Source organism: Schistosoma mansoni, chromosome 1 (genome assembly GCF_000237925.1).
Source record: "Schistosoma mansoni strain Puerto Rico chromosome 1, complete genome".
Classification (NCBI taxonomy): domain Eukaryota; kingdom Metazoa; phylum Platyhelminthes; class Trematoda; order Strigeidida; family Schistosomatidae; genus Schistosoma; species Schistosoma mansoni.
Window position 1 is genome coordinate 5,911,610 of NC_031495.1, and position 15,019 is coordinate 5,926,628.

Genomic DNA, 15,019 nt, shown 5'->3' on the forward strand with positions numbered 1-15,019 from the left:
GGTACTTGAACTGTTGACACTGGTTTTTTAATCGCTTCCTATGTCCCTGAAAAGAACATAAAAGGCTAGAAAAAAAATCCAAATAAGCCTTATGTTTACGAAACAATGATGTTTATTGACCAACATGTGACCTTGATATTCTAAAAGCTCCTGAAATTAGTAAAAAAAAGTCAGTAATTGTTCTATCGGAAAATGACACGTAATTCATCATTTTTCTAGAACTCTCTAGGATGTTTCTGTTAAACATTGGTGTGATAATGTATTTTCCTCAAAGAATTCTTGAGAACTTCCAGCACTTTCGGTCAAACTTTTGCCAAAGAACTTACTTCTGCCTGGATGGACTCTTAACACCACAACATTCAGTACATATAATGTCACAATATACAAAAAATGTGATAGTACAGTTGTAGACAATTTTTTTGGTACACAACTATTCACTATTATTTTGATTAAATGAAACATTGAGTAAGAAATTACTGAAGCAGACGAAATTCAATGTCAACAAAATCATGTTTTACCGACTCATTTTATTCTGAAAAGCATTGATTGTCAATTCACATGACTATTTGAAACATCTACAGAAAAACTATTATTGAATGGTAAAAAACTTTTTCAGCTTCATATTTGATGTGTGGGCGAGAATGTCAATGATTGGTTGTCTCGATGAGTCAGACATTAGAGGGGATGACAGGTGTTATGTGTTATATATATATTTCCCTATCCTTATTATGTATGGACTTATTGAGACTTATTGACTGTTCCATGTGTCGGGTTTTGGTGTGAAATATATTGACGTTATAGTCAGGCTAATATTGTGTTCTTGATCTGAGTTCTGTTGAAGTCCTGTAGAATAGACACTGGGTGGGAATCTAGTGTAGATATTCGTCTAAGATAAATTAACGTCCCACATACGTGTAAGAAGTAAAAGGACTGTTATAACCAGAAACCCCTAAAGTTATAACCAGCATCCTCTCTCTCTCTCTCTACGTTTATAACAATTGGCGACGGCATACATGCGTTTATAACATTGGCGACGGTGATTAAAACGGATCTACGCTTACATATTCAATTAAAGTGAATTTTGTAACAAAAATGGATGATCTGAAAACCTTGTTGCAACAGCAAAATTCTTTAATCGAATTATTAATCAAGAATATGTCAATTTCCTCAAGAACGAATGTGTCTAATTCCACTATGACTCCGGATTCTATTGCAAATTCAATAACTGAATTTAGATTTGATCCAGAAAGTGGAGTTACTTTTGAGGCGTGGTTTAAACGCCATGAGGATTTATTTATTAATGAATGTAAAGAGTGGGACGAAAGTTCGAAATTGAGATTATTATTACGAAAGCTCGGAGTGTCCGAACATGAAAAATTCTGTAATTTTATCCTCCCAAAGAAGCCATCCGACATAACGTTCAAAGAAACAGTTGAATGCCTGACTCGTATATTTGGTGAACGGTCATCAATTTTTCACACTAGATACCAGTGTCTTCAACTTGTAAAGAAAGTACAGGACGATTACGTAACGTATGCAAGTATCGTGAACCGGGAATGTGAGCGGTTCCGATTACAGGAAATGTCCTCAGATCAATTCAAGTGCCTTATTTTTGTATGTGGATTACAATCTCCAGTAGATGCAGATATTAGAACACGGATTCTAACGAGAATCGAACAAGATCCTAATATCAGTCTACAATCAGTATCTGAAGATTGTCAAAGAATGGTTAATTTGAAGCATGACACGAATCTCGTAGAAAGGAACAGTGAACACGTTGGAGTTAATGCTTTACGTAAATCTTTAAATGGAAATAAAGATTCGAACTCCCAGAAAATCCCAAATCAAGTGAAACACAAAACGTCATGTTGGCGATGTGGTAAGTGTCATTCTGCCAATGTTTGCTATTTTAAAAAACGAGTATGCTTTCAATGTGGTAAATATGGTCATGCTCAAGTATGTTGTAAAAGTAGGCCGAAGGTTTCTGACCGTGAGCATAAGTTCCGTAAACGAAATAAGATGCAGACTTCAAAATCAATACCGCATAACTCAAATGTTGTTCTGGCTACAAAAAGTGAGCATTTCTTCTCTAAAAGGAAGTATGTAACCATCTTTTTCGATGGCAAACCGGTCAAACTACAAGTCGATACTGGGTCTGACATAACATTAATTTCTAGAGAAACTTGGATTAAAATTGGTCGACCCCGATATCAACCTACATGTCATAATGCTAAGAGTGCGTCAGGAACTAATATTACTCTCCTTGGAGTAATACAGCTACCTCTCACACTAGGTGAAAAGACTATGACCGGGAAATGTTATGTCTCTGGGAACTGTAATACCAATCTATTAGGTATTGATTGGATTGATAAATTTGGTTTGTGGGATTTACCGTTGAATGTGCCGAAAGCAGAATCCCAGCCATGGCCAGAAACGACAAAGCCTTGGGTCCGATTACACGTTGATTATGCTGGACCTATAAGTGGACAATATTATTTGGTGGTGGTTGATTCATACTCAAAGTGGCCTGAAATTTATGTGGTACGAAGACCATCTACGTCTGAAACACTGCTACATCTGAGACAACTATTTGGTAGGTTTGGTACACCTAATGTTTTGGTTTCAGATAACGGGACGCAGTTCACGTCGTCAGAGTTTGCGGAGTTCTGTAAACAGAATGGAATCGAACACATTAGAACTCCACCGTATCACCCTAAGTCGAACGGGCAGGCAGAGAAATTTGTTGATATTCTTAAACGAGCTCTCTTAAAGATGGGAGGAGAAGGCGACGTAGAAGAGGCTCTGCAACAATTTCTCATTTCCTATAGAATTACGCCAAGTCCAAACTGTCAAGATGGGAAATCTCCAGCCGAAATAATGTTTGGCCGACCGATTAGAACATTTTTTGATGTTTTGAACCCGAAAGACAGAATCAGTGGACTACAAAAAAATAACAAAGGGAATTGCCTGAAAATTCGAGAATTCAAAGTAGGTGACTCAGTTTATGCACGGGATTTCCGGCCTGGCAAGCCAAAATGGATTTTTGGGTTTATAAAAAAACGATGTGGTACAGTATTATATGAAGTGATGGTCGAAAATACACTAATTATTAGACATGTAAATCAACTGCGAGATAGAAAATGTGTTTATGAGTCATCTAAACTCAAACCATTACCAATGGAAGTATTATGTGATACGTTTGATATTCCACCACCACCACCACAAGTTGAAATGAGAAAAAATGATCTAGAATCAGAAGTTAGACGAAGGTCATTCAGGAAACGGAAACAAACGAAATTTTTTCAAATAGACCCCAAAGTGAAATCATACGATCGAACTTCGCGAGGGAGGTGATGTGTGGGCGAGAATGTCAATGATTGGTTGTCTCGATGAGTCAGACATTAGAGGGGATGACAGGTGTTATGTGTTATATATATATTTCCCTATCCTTATTATGTATGGACTTATTGAGACTTATTGACTGTTCCATGTGTCGGGTTTTGGTGTGAAATATATTGACGTTATAGTCAGGCTAATATTGTGTTCTTGATCTGAGTTCTGTTGAAGTCCTGTAGAATAGACACTGGGTGGGAATCTAGTGTAGATATTCGTCTAAGATAAATTAACGTCCCACATACGTGTAAGAAGTAAAAGGACTGTTATAACCAGAAACCCCTAAAGTTATAACCAGCATCCTCTCTCTCTCTCTCTACGTTTATAACAATTGGCGACGGCATACATGCGTTTATAACACAGCCTTCCTTCGAGATATTGACAAGGAGGTTGTTTTTCTTAAAAGAAAGATTTAATGTTCAATGTATCATGGTTACTTGACGTAGACATTTCCTTATTTTGTTAACCGATAGGTGGTTGGTTCACTTATGCTTTTATTATTAAAAAAAACTTTTCATTTCAAATAGTTCATTATATTGATGTTTGTTATTGAAACCTCTGTATTACAGTCAGTCAGTCACAACATAGAACTTCGTACGTACGTACATCAGTTCGAGTTGCCATATCACATTGGCACAGAGTTGCAGTTGTCGATTCAAATCCCATATTGGTAGACTTAGTAAGAGTATAAGCAGTAATCGGAAAGATTACGGTTTGAAGATGTTATTCAAGGAGTATAATACAATGAAATAAATTTGAAAAGAGAAAAAGATAGGGACATGAAGAATTCAGAGGATTAGAATTTGGTAGAACACAAAGAGTGGATGCACCTTCGCCATTGCAAACGATTTTGAGCCATGTCATTCAACGTCTCTAACCATCGATTGCTATCATCTCGTGAATCTCAACCAGGTAGACTACACCTACCAGCATGGCTCAGTCCAATTGTAGGTGACTTCATGGATTCGTGCCACGTTTTGGTTCTGTAATACAACCCTTTCAATATACGTTAGAAATGATCTGATTGTAATATAGAGCAATTATTAGTAGGGTATTTTGTAAAACTGTTTTAAATAAAAAAAATTGTAACAAGAGTGCTCTATTGAATTATGCCGAAACTAGTGACCTTGAAACTTTTGTGACATCCGACTAACGAGTTGGCATATATTTTGATATGCTAAATTAGGAATCTACTATTAAAAGATTATAATAAATTATGAATATATACAATGCGTTTTTATTGTTGATTCATTTGTCAGTGTCGATAATTAGTTTTCTGAATCAGGAATTCATCTATTTGGAGTTTTATCAGTCCCTTTCAAGATCCTTTATAACGCCATAAAGACATTTTACAAACGATGCGAGATAACCTCAACAGATCAAGGATTGATGTGATAAGACAATGATTCGAGCACTATATTTGTATACATTATTAAACGAATGAGTGAATATATTATGTGTCATTGTATTCATAGAGGGTCATTTTCACTTTGTTCTTACCAACCTGTAGCTTATTAAATACCTTATAGAGGTAATTTTTTTAGATGACACATTAACTAATAGTCAGTTGTAATTAGGAGAATTGTTCATTTTATCAAGGTCATCGCTCATATATTCCTATCTGAATCAGTTTATTAGTATAAATATAGATGACTTATGTACTTTTTCACTTACTCTCTGACAATACAACTTTTTACCAACTCTTGCCATCCTACTTTGCCTAATTAGTTGAGCATTGTGACTAAAATTAGACTGCAGATTTTAACGCAGCTGACAATACACTTCAAATTGTACATATATCTTGACAGGTCGGCTACTGAAATGCTTAAAACCGGCTTCCTATTACTCCCGACTACTACACTTCAACTCGAACAATAGAGAAAAGGCATGAAATATGATTAAGAGCTTTACTTAAGTTATGTACAGAAAATCGTGTGTATTTGTAGAGTTCCATGTAACCTTGGTTTTATGGAACTTGTCTTCATTTACCCGATGTTTCTGTGGAGCTGTTATTTATTGCTGGTCAGGTAAAGTATATCCTAGCTTTTTCTGGGTTTTTAGAGAGGACTAGAAGGTATTTTTGGATTCCCCAACATTCCTGATAGTCGCTTTCTCGAATTTCGTAAGTATGAAACTGTTGTATAGACTGGTCGATTGTCCTTATGAAATGATTTGTAGTCATTACTCTCGATATCTTTCCCTTGATTCTTTCAACTCTTTATCAGCCATATATCGAAATATACTTTATTTTTATCAAACATCTCGTGGATCAGTGTTATTTCTTACATTACTATCTCAGAGTTTGGCACTCTGATATGCTAGTAGGAACTTATATAAAATGAAAGAATGGTAAAATAAAGAAGTTCATCGAAAAGTACACATTATTTAACATTTCTTACCGAATCAAAACGTTACTACACCGACGAGACTAACATTTATCACGAGCTACACAGTCACTGAATTTACCCGCCTTTTTAAATATTTCGCTTAATTAACTCATCCCGTTTAACTTATGTTACTTAGAGTTAAAATTACTCATATTTTTCACAAAAACTATACGGCAACTCATTGAAAAACTACCAAAGGGATGTCATGTATCCATGTAACGAAAGCCTCTGTGCTCCCACCATTTAAACAACGCAATGGTCCTAATTATTTTATCCCGTAATGACATCATTGATTTTAAGAGTTTACCTTGAACAAATGGGATCAAACATACTAATCCCTTATGAAATATATTTCCGATAGAGTTTACATCCTTAAGCTGTACACATTTTGCGTAATTTTCATGTCATTTCCACTGTATAGTAGCAGTATAAACGTTTTTCATTTGCCTTGAAAAACACCTTCGACAAGGTTCTTCATAAGATGAAAGCTAGTTAGTAAACTTTTTTGTATTTCCTCTTAAAATAAACAAGAGGAAATCATCTCTATCGTGTTTTATTTATTTTTATAATGAAGGTTGGAAACGTTCGATAACGTAGTTGAGAATCAGTTGCAATGTTTCAATTTCATTCAATATTTTTGTCTTGCTTCAGATCCTATTGTTTAAACTTATTGTATATTTCCCTATTTCATCAATTGATTCCTTTCTCTTGAATCATATTATCTATAACCTAATCTTTCATACTGTCATCAGTACTGTTACTTCTATTATTACTCCAACATTTTTCTTGATAATTTCATCTAACTACATTGATATGATATAACAACTTGGAATGATACATTGATATCTCATTTTCTTCTCTTTTTTATGATTCATAAAGTACTTACGTCTGTTACCCCTCGTGGAGGAGCATAGGCCGCTCACCAGCATTCTCCATCCAACTCTGTCTTGGGCAATTCTTTCCAGTTGTTATTCATCCTTTTCATATCTGCTTCTATTTCCCGGCGTAATGTTTTTTTAGCCTTCCTCTTTTCCGCTTTCCTTCAGGATTCCAAGTTAGCGCTTGCCTCATGATGCAGTTTGGTGATTTCCGTAATGTATGTCCTATCCACTTCCAACGTCTTTTCTTAATTTCCTCTTCAGCTGGAAGCTGGTTTGTCCTCTCCCACAGAAGGCTGTTGCTGATAGTATCCGGCCAGTGAATGTTGAGTATTTTGCGTAAACAACTGTTTATAAATACTTTTGCTTTCTTGACGATGGATATAGTAGTTCTCCACGTTTCAGCTCCATACAGTTGGACGATCTTGACGTTCGTATTGAGGATTCTTACTTTGAATTTAGTTGATAGTTGTTTAGAGTCCCATATATTCTTCAGTTGTAGGAATGCTGTTCTTGCTTTGCCAATCCTCGCCTTTACATCTGCATCCGATCCTCCTTGTTTATCAACGATGCTTCCCAGGTACGTGAATGTTTCCAGGTCTTCCAGAGAGGTTGAAACATTCATAAAATAGGTTCGCTATAAATACTTCTATTTATAATTTCTTACATTAATAACTGGTTATTTAAGAAAAAAATTTTATCATTAATTTTCTTAACTAATTATATCATTTTTACATTTTTGAGGCCATTATTAAAATGATACAACATATGATTTCATTCAATGTACCACATTCTTCTATTGTACTATTCATTACTATAAAGTACATACTACTTAGAATCATATTATTGACAATAATCTTTGCATTCACTATTCAGGTTTATTGAATTTTAGTGCATTAATGAGTTTAAAGCTGGAATTTACTTATTTTATGCTGTTATTCTCTAGTTTCATGTATGATTTCACATACTATTTCCGTTATTATTATCATTATTGTTGTGACTAACCATAACACTACTTATACTAATCACTAATTAGTGGTATTACATTATGACAAAAGTATGATATCATTAAGTTGGAAGAAAAAATTATTTCTATGTTGTTTTTTTACTTGAAACTTAAATGGTTTGAATTTTTTTCTGGTTAGCGTTTTTTGAACGAGTTAGTTTTTCTACGGGATGGGGTCGCTAACCCCCACGCCCCCCCCTCCTTTACCCTGGCTTGGGACCGGTAGTAACTCTAGAAGAGCTACAGGCGGAGTTTTTGGCTTGAAAAGGAAAGGAAAATTCTCGTGAATTAGGAATTATGACAAATTGCAGAAAACTACAGTTTAAGCGTTAATTCTGTTAGTTAATATTTTTGGGAAATTTTATACATAAAATGTTTAGCACTTTTTTAATAGGCCGAATCAAATTGCTCCATGGATTGGTTAATTATTGAAGACGGATAGTCCCAGCTAGACTAAATATAAACAATTATTTCATATTATAACACTGATTTCATTTACTGACTTGTCTATATTGTGTTCCTGAATTCTCGTTTTAATTTGTATTTGGTTCTTAATTGAATTGCCAGATAATTGAGTGGTAGTGTATCTATCGTATTGTAGTGAACAAAACACTAGTTGGGGACAATCGAATGTATTTAAGCACAAATTACAGACTATCTCACTAAATTCTGATAACCATACAGCAAAATGTTAATTTGCAAAATAATAATCAATTGTCTCAATCTTCACTGTTCTTTCTGTTAATATCAATCCATCTTCTCTAATTACATTGTTTATGCATTTTCCTACCAATTGCGCTTCATTCCTGTTCGTTTCCTATCGATCTTCTGCCAAAATACATTCTATGTCTGACCATCACCAAATTTTCAAGATCATCCCAACATGATTGTGGTGTATTTTGTTAAACAGTCTCTTATCATTGCTTAATTGTTATTTTACTTTTTTTAACAGAACTAATTAATTTTAGGTGTTTGTTCGAACCTTTAAGTATAAATGTATATTTGTACTTAGCTCCTTTAATGTTAGCGCTAACAACTCACTAACTACTGTATTATATACAACATAGGAAAACATATATATTAATCGAATTAGTTTGCATGTCAGTTTCATATAAACGATACGTATATGAATTAGATTAGATGAATTATACCACGATCATAAGTAATTATCTACTTTTCTATTGAGAAAATACTCATCACTTTATTTCACTCATGATTTCAACTATGAAAATACTGAAATCTCCACAAGACCGCTTCTGATCTATAATCATATGCTCACTAGTGACTGACTTCAAGGGATATTTCCTTGAGTTCTAGTGGGAAGCAGTGAACAGTGGAGTTCAACCAAGTCTGTTGTAAAGATATCAACTCACTGAAGACAATTGGTAAACGGTTGCTCAAACATCGTGGATTGGTTGAAGTTAGACATTAACACCGTTGGATGCCGGCTCAGTGGTCTATCGGTTAAGTACTCTGGCGCGAGACTGATAGGTCCTGGGTTCGAATATCGCGAGTGCAGGATCGTGGATGTGCACTACTGAAGAGTTCCATAATAGGACGAAACGACCGTCCAGTGCTCCCAGGTTTTCCTTGGTGGTCTAGCTTCAATTGACCCATGATTTCAACTATGAAAATATTGAAATCTCCACAAAACCCTTTCTGATCTATTTCATTTTTAACAAAGACAAAATGTAAAGGTGTATTTCACATTATTGAACTTTAATAATTCTTGATGAATTTTCATTTAAGGTTCATACTAATTATGGATCTCAAAGTATTCGTCTAATCCGTCTACGTAATCCATGGGGTAATGAAAGTGAATGGTCAGGTCCTTGGAGTGATCAATCTAGAGAATGGAGAAATATTCCACCTGATGAACGAAAACGAATTGGTCTCACTTTTGATGAAGATGGTGAATTTTGGTAAATATTCTTGTTTTTACTAACGAAATGTCCGAATAATTTTTTGTCAATAGTACGGGGAAATTTTACTTTTAATTTCGATAAAATTGTCTAATGGATAGGATACATGTTCATGAATTCGAAGTGTATCTACCTCATTGCTCAATATATGTGCGATTCTTAGTATTTTTCTGCTCATTCAGTGAGTGAATGTTGTATACAAGATCATGATTTTAACTGATACGATATTCGAAGATTAAGCCTAACAGTCAGTTTCTAAATTATATCTTTGGCCACAATCCATTTATTTTTAAAAATACCCAAATATACTGCTGTGCTACACGGTTTATGGAACAATTTTCAACAGTTCACTACAAACTAAATGAAATTGTAATATTATGTCTAGATTGTTAAAAGATGTTTCCTAATTCCTTCTTTTCTTTAAAAAAGCTAAGACTTTTGATAGGAAAAGATGTTTGTTTTACAAAGGTGTTAACTAGTAATTTGTATTTTTAAAGCAGTGAAACATGGCCGGTAAGAGTAGAGGATATTCCTAGGCTACTAGTATTCGATCATAGGTGTCTTCGAAGCATTGTTCGTATACCCTGAGTGAGTAACGCAGTTGTTAGGAAACGGGTACTAGGCAAGAATGCCAAATCGATTGACGAAGTAGTGAAACTTCATCAGTTGAGATGGCTAGGATACTTGATACATATGCCCAACCACCGACTGCCCCGACGTGCAATGTTTTATGGTGTAGGAGTAGGTTGGAAGAAAGCTAGAGGCGGCCAGACCAAAACGTGGCACAAATCCATGAAGTCACCTACAATTGGACTGAGCCATGTTGGTAGGTGTAGTCTACCTGGTTGGGATCCACGAGATGATAGCAATCGATGGTTAGAGACGTTGAATGACATGGCTCAAAATCGTTTGCAATGGCGAAGGTGCATCCACTCTTTGTGTTCTACCAAATTCTAATCCTCTGAATTCTTCATGTCCCTATCTTTTTCTCTTTTCAAATTTATTTCATTGTATTATACTCCTTGAATAACATCTTCAAACCGTAATCTTTCGGATTGCTGTTTATACTCTTACTACTTCTACCACTATGGGATTTGAATCGACAACTGCATCTCTGTGTTAATGTGGTATGGCAACTCGAACTGATGTACGTACGTACGAAGTTCTACGTTGTGACTGACTGAATGTATTTTTTAAAATACAAGCAAGAATTATCTGCTGTGACTTGGCTCAGAATCGATCACAATGGCGTAGTTGTATACACTCTTTGTCTTCCCTTAAACTGTGAGATTAAAATTACTGTATACCTTTCTTTTTACGAACTAATTGTTTCTCCTTGTATCATATTCTTATATGCAATCTTTTTTTTATATACTACTGCCACTGAAGTAACTGTTATGAATTTGTTGTTCATCTTGCTGTGCTAATGAGATGTGGCAACTTGGAGCGTTGCATATATGTGTTTAGTCCTACGTTTTAGCTGACTAACTATCTGTTGTGTTCACAGTAACAATATTTCAAATATGGTAGTAGTTATGTGTTGAAGGAATATCCTTCCCTCTTTCTGTAACTTGATAAACGTGTTTTTTCTTTTTTAAAAATGGAAGTACGTTCTTATTTCTCTTTAAGGATGTCTTTCGATGATTTTGTACATTATTTCTCACGTCTTGAGTTATGTCATCTTGGACCAGAATCCATAGCTTATAGTCCAGGTCCTGCCAACCGTCGTTGTAATAAACGTCAATGGGAAATGGTATGTGAAGAAGGTGAATGGTTGCGTAATTCAACTGCTGGAGGTTGTACAAATTTCCCCAGTAAGTATGTGATAAATACTTATAATAATCAAATACTTACATTTTAATCTATATTATGTGTTTGATCGCTTAAAGGATTCCCTTTATATTTAGAAACACAGATATAAGAACGAAAAATATTCACTTACTCTTGAGGAGCAGGTTACATAGGCCGCACAAAGCGATTGCTTTCTAAACGTATCTCCGAATATTATCCGGCGTAACTTTTGAAAGGTGAATGTAAATCAATCAACAGTTCAATTTCAAAACATTTTGTGAATTATGATCATATGGACACACCTGACAAGTCCTTCAAAATCATCTATGCAGTCAGGCGATTTGGTTCGAAAGGAGTACAAATTAATAACTTATTCATTGCGGAAACATTAACAATCTGTCTTTTTAAACCTAAGCTCTATATTAAAAAAAGAGTCTCGTGCAAGCCATCACTGTTCCATAGCCCTAACGCTTAATTTTCATTACTTACTTACGCCTGTCACCCTTCGTGGAGGAGCATAGACCGCACACCAGAATTATCCATTCAACCCTGTCCTGGGCAATCCTTTCCAGTTGTTATTCATCCTGTAGCTCTTTTAGAGTTACTGCCTGTCCCAAGCCCGGGTAAAGGAGGAGTGTTGGGCATGGGGTTAGCGACCCCATCCCGTAGAAAAACTAACTCGCTAGAAAGCGCTAACCAGAAAAATAATTTTCATAAACGGTCACTTAATTGTTAATACAGCCTTCTAATGTTTTTAATCTTCCTAATTTTTAATTACTCATTATTATCACCTCCATGTTTTTTAATTTATTCTCCTCTCTTCTCATACTCGTCAGACGGACAGTTGTCTTTTACATACTTGATTTTATCTCATTACATTTCTTCAATTCTCGATTTGATCAGATGTAGTCGTCTATCTTTCAATAGACTATTTTATTTGTAAATTAGCGATAAATAGGATTGTACATCTTGAGTAAATGATATAATCGGAAATAAAAATTTTCTTCGCTAAATCGTCTTAATTCTTTTGCGGAGTATCCTCTGTTCAGTGAATTCTTTTCAAATTATCAATCACAAAAGTAATCGTGTTTAAGACAAAATACATCGCATAAATTTATAGCGTAAAATAAGACAAAATATTTATTGAAATGACTTCAATTGTAGTGTCGGTTGCTATGTTAAGCCCACGTAGCTTATTCTGTCTTCCAGACAAGCCGTTTTATTCATCCTTCTTGAGTCACATTTCGGCCTTGCTAATTATTCGCATATCAATCTTGATTGTTTTTATATGAGATTATATGTGTGCACATCTTATCCTATTCTTCAAATGTCTGTAACTTATTTTTGTCTGACTATAAATATCGATTAACACTTGATTAAATAAAATTGGCTCACTCGCCTGCTTCACTGCGTGTCGTTCTGTCTTGCTTCGCTTTCCGATCAACGTTTATACTGAGTGCGCGTACTCAAAATCCATTCTCATGTTTGACTTATTTAATTCCGTTATTCATTAACACGATTTAAGTCGATAATTATATGCGAGGATTGGCGATTTTTATATTTCAATGGCAATCACTCGTCCTATCCAATTGTAGACAGGTAAGGGCCACAAAAGTAGTGAACCCGTCGACAACACCATCCGATCTAATTGGTATCAAAATAATGGGCCACCTTAAATATACAGTGTTCATTCGAGCAAGTTAATATGCTTACAAACAATCCCATATTCACATGTCATAATTTTAAACGATATGTTTGCCTTATATCTGGTCACGTTTTGGATTATTAATTTGAATATAGAACTGTACTATAGTGAATGAGAACGCAGGTGGAGATAACTGATTTATTGTTTAATGCAAAATTACAGAGTGCTTTCGTAAAATGTGAAAACTATACATTAAATACATAATCTTCGCATCTTCCATCAGTTGTCTTTTAAATGCTTCATAATTCTTTCAATTTTATTGTTATTACAATTGCTCCCTGTTTACCTTTCTGTTCTCTTCAATTGAATCTTCTCCTGGCATGTATTCCACTTCTGATTGCTGTTACATACTAATTATATCTGTCCACATAGGAGGAGCATATCAGTATAGAACCTGAAGACCAGAATTCATCTAACAGAATATTCTTCGTTTTTATGTTTATATTTCTAAATATTATATTCCATATTATACAACTTAAGTGTAATTTTTTAAATCAGCTTATCTTAATAATTATAATCAATGTTACTGTCGAATACTAACGGGTTTTAACTTATATTTGAATAATGTGTAATACCTAAAATGTATTGTGGTTATGTTAATGAAAATTGTTTGCCTTCGGCTGATATTTAGCCTTTGATTTTTAAATACTTTGTCACAGATTGATTTTCTTACAATCATCCGATTTAGTTTTGGTTCTCAGGTTATATGTTGTTTTAAACCTTTGTATGATTTGTGTAAAGCTTTTAAGTTTATTTTATGTATATACATATTTTTTTCCAAATGGCGGTCAATTACTAAGCAATGATATTCTTTAGCAAACCGGTGAACAATGAATTTTTGTAGAAATATTTATACTACTGTCAATAGTATGATTTTTATGTAAAAACATTTTTTTCTCCTTCTGTTAACTTTCATTACGTTGCTTTTGTAGATACATTTTACATGAATCCACAATTTCATGTTGAAGTTGTGGATCCAGATGAGTCAGATGAAGATGGTTATGGCACTCTTGTAGTTGGTTTGATGCAGAAGGGATTAAGAGAAAAACACGTTGAACCTCATGTGATTGGTTATTCTGTATTTCGGGTAAGAATTTATCCAATTACTGCTGTAAGAATCATGTTCCAAAAGTAATCATTGTTGTAGCTTTGAAAATAACTTATAATGATCAAACGATAACACAGTAGCTATATAGACTTATGCCATTAGAAAGATAGGATTCCGAGTAGAGATATCATCAACGTCTTTATTGTCCAATAAGGATGTTGTATCTAACACTCAGTCATTTTTTTCGTTCGTTTATTAAGTGAATACTTCATACTAGTATGTGATTGTCGGTACAGATTTCATCTGAATCCCTAACATCCACCATATTCAAAATATTGGTTATGCTAAACTATCATCCCCATAGCATACAATTACAAATAGCGCTAGCAGCTTGAAATGAAATAGACAAAATTGCACTCCGACATACAACATTCACACATAACAAATAAATGAAATATCGGTCAAAAGTGCTGGGCTAAATGCAACGCAATTACTAAATACTAAAAATATCAATCCCTATGACTGTCTTCAGAAATACCACTTGTTTTTGTATCTTTATATTTTGGATTATTTCTCTGCAAAAACTCATGTCAGACTGGTGGACATGCAGTTGAAATTATTTAATTTCCGTCACTGAAGAAGGGTTCTGCAAATACTGTTTCATTTTAAATATCCCATACTCGTTAATTTAACACAGCAACATAATTCTATTTATTGAGAGTTGCTTAAATTTTAAAGTCACAATCAAAATAAGAGATTCATCTATAAAACCATACTATTATTAGTCACAGGATAAGTCACGCATTTCATAAACCACAATTTGTGATGTTATCCATATTGCTTACACGCCCTAATGTACATTCGTAAAGGAAGTGGTCTCAGGAACAGT

At 34.5% G+C, this 15,019-nt stretch overlaps 2 protein-coding genes across 2 annotated transcripts in view; one reads left to right on the forward strand and one right to left on the reverse strand.

The window, feature by feature from the left end:
- The window catches only part of Smp_003980 (family C2 unassigned peptidase (C02 family)), a gene marked incomplete at its 5' end in the record, with an annotated part of 54,501 nt that overhangs the window by 19,705 nt on the left and 19,777 nt on the right, over positions 1-15,019 (forward strand). The window contains 3 exons of the mRNA XM_018793075.1: positions 9,414-9,586; positions 11,216-11,400; positions 14,015-14,169. Coding sequence (XP_018647624.1) covers positions 9,414-9,586; positions 11,216-11,400; positions 14,015-14,169 — 513 coding nt within the window. The remainder of the gene's footprint in view (positions 1-9,413; positions 9,587-11,215; positions 11,401-14,014; positions 14,170-15,019) is intronic.
- Smp_114240 (hypothetical protein) lies at positions 1,001-1,415 on the reverse strand (the record flags this gene model as incomplete). Its single annotated transcript, XM_018793077.1, has 1 exon — positions 1,001-1,415. The coding sequence occupies one exon, from the start codon at positions 1,413-1,415 to the stop codon at positions 1,041-1,043; it is 375 nt and encodes a 124-aa protein (XP_018647625.1). The 3' UTR covers positions 1,001-1,040.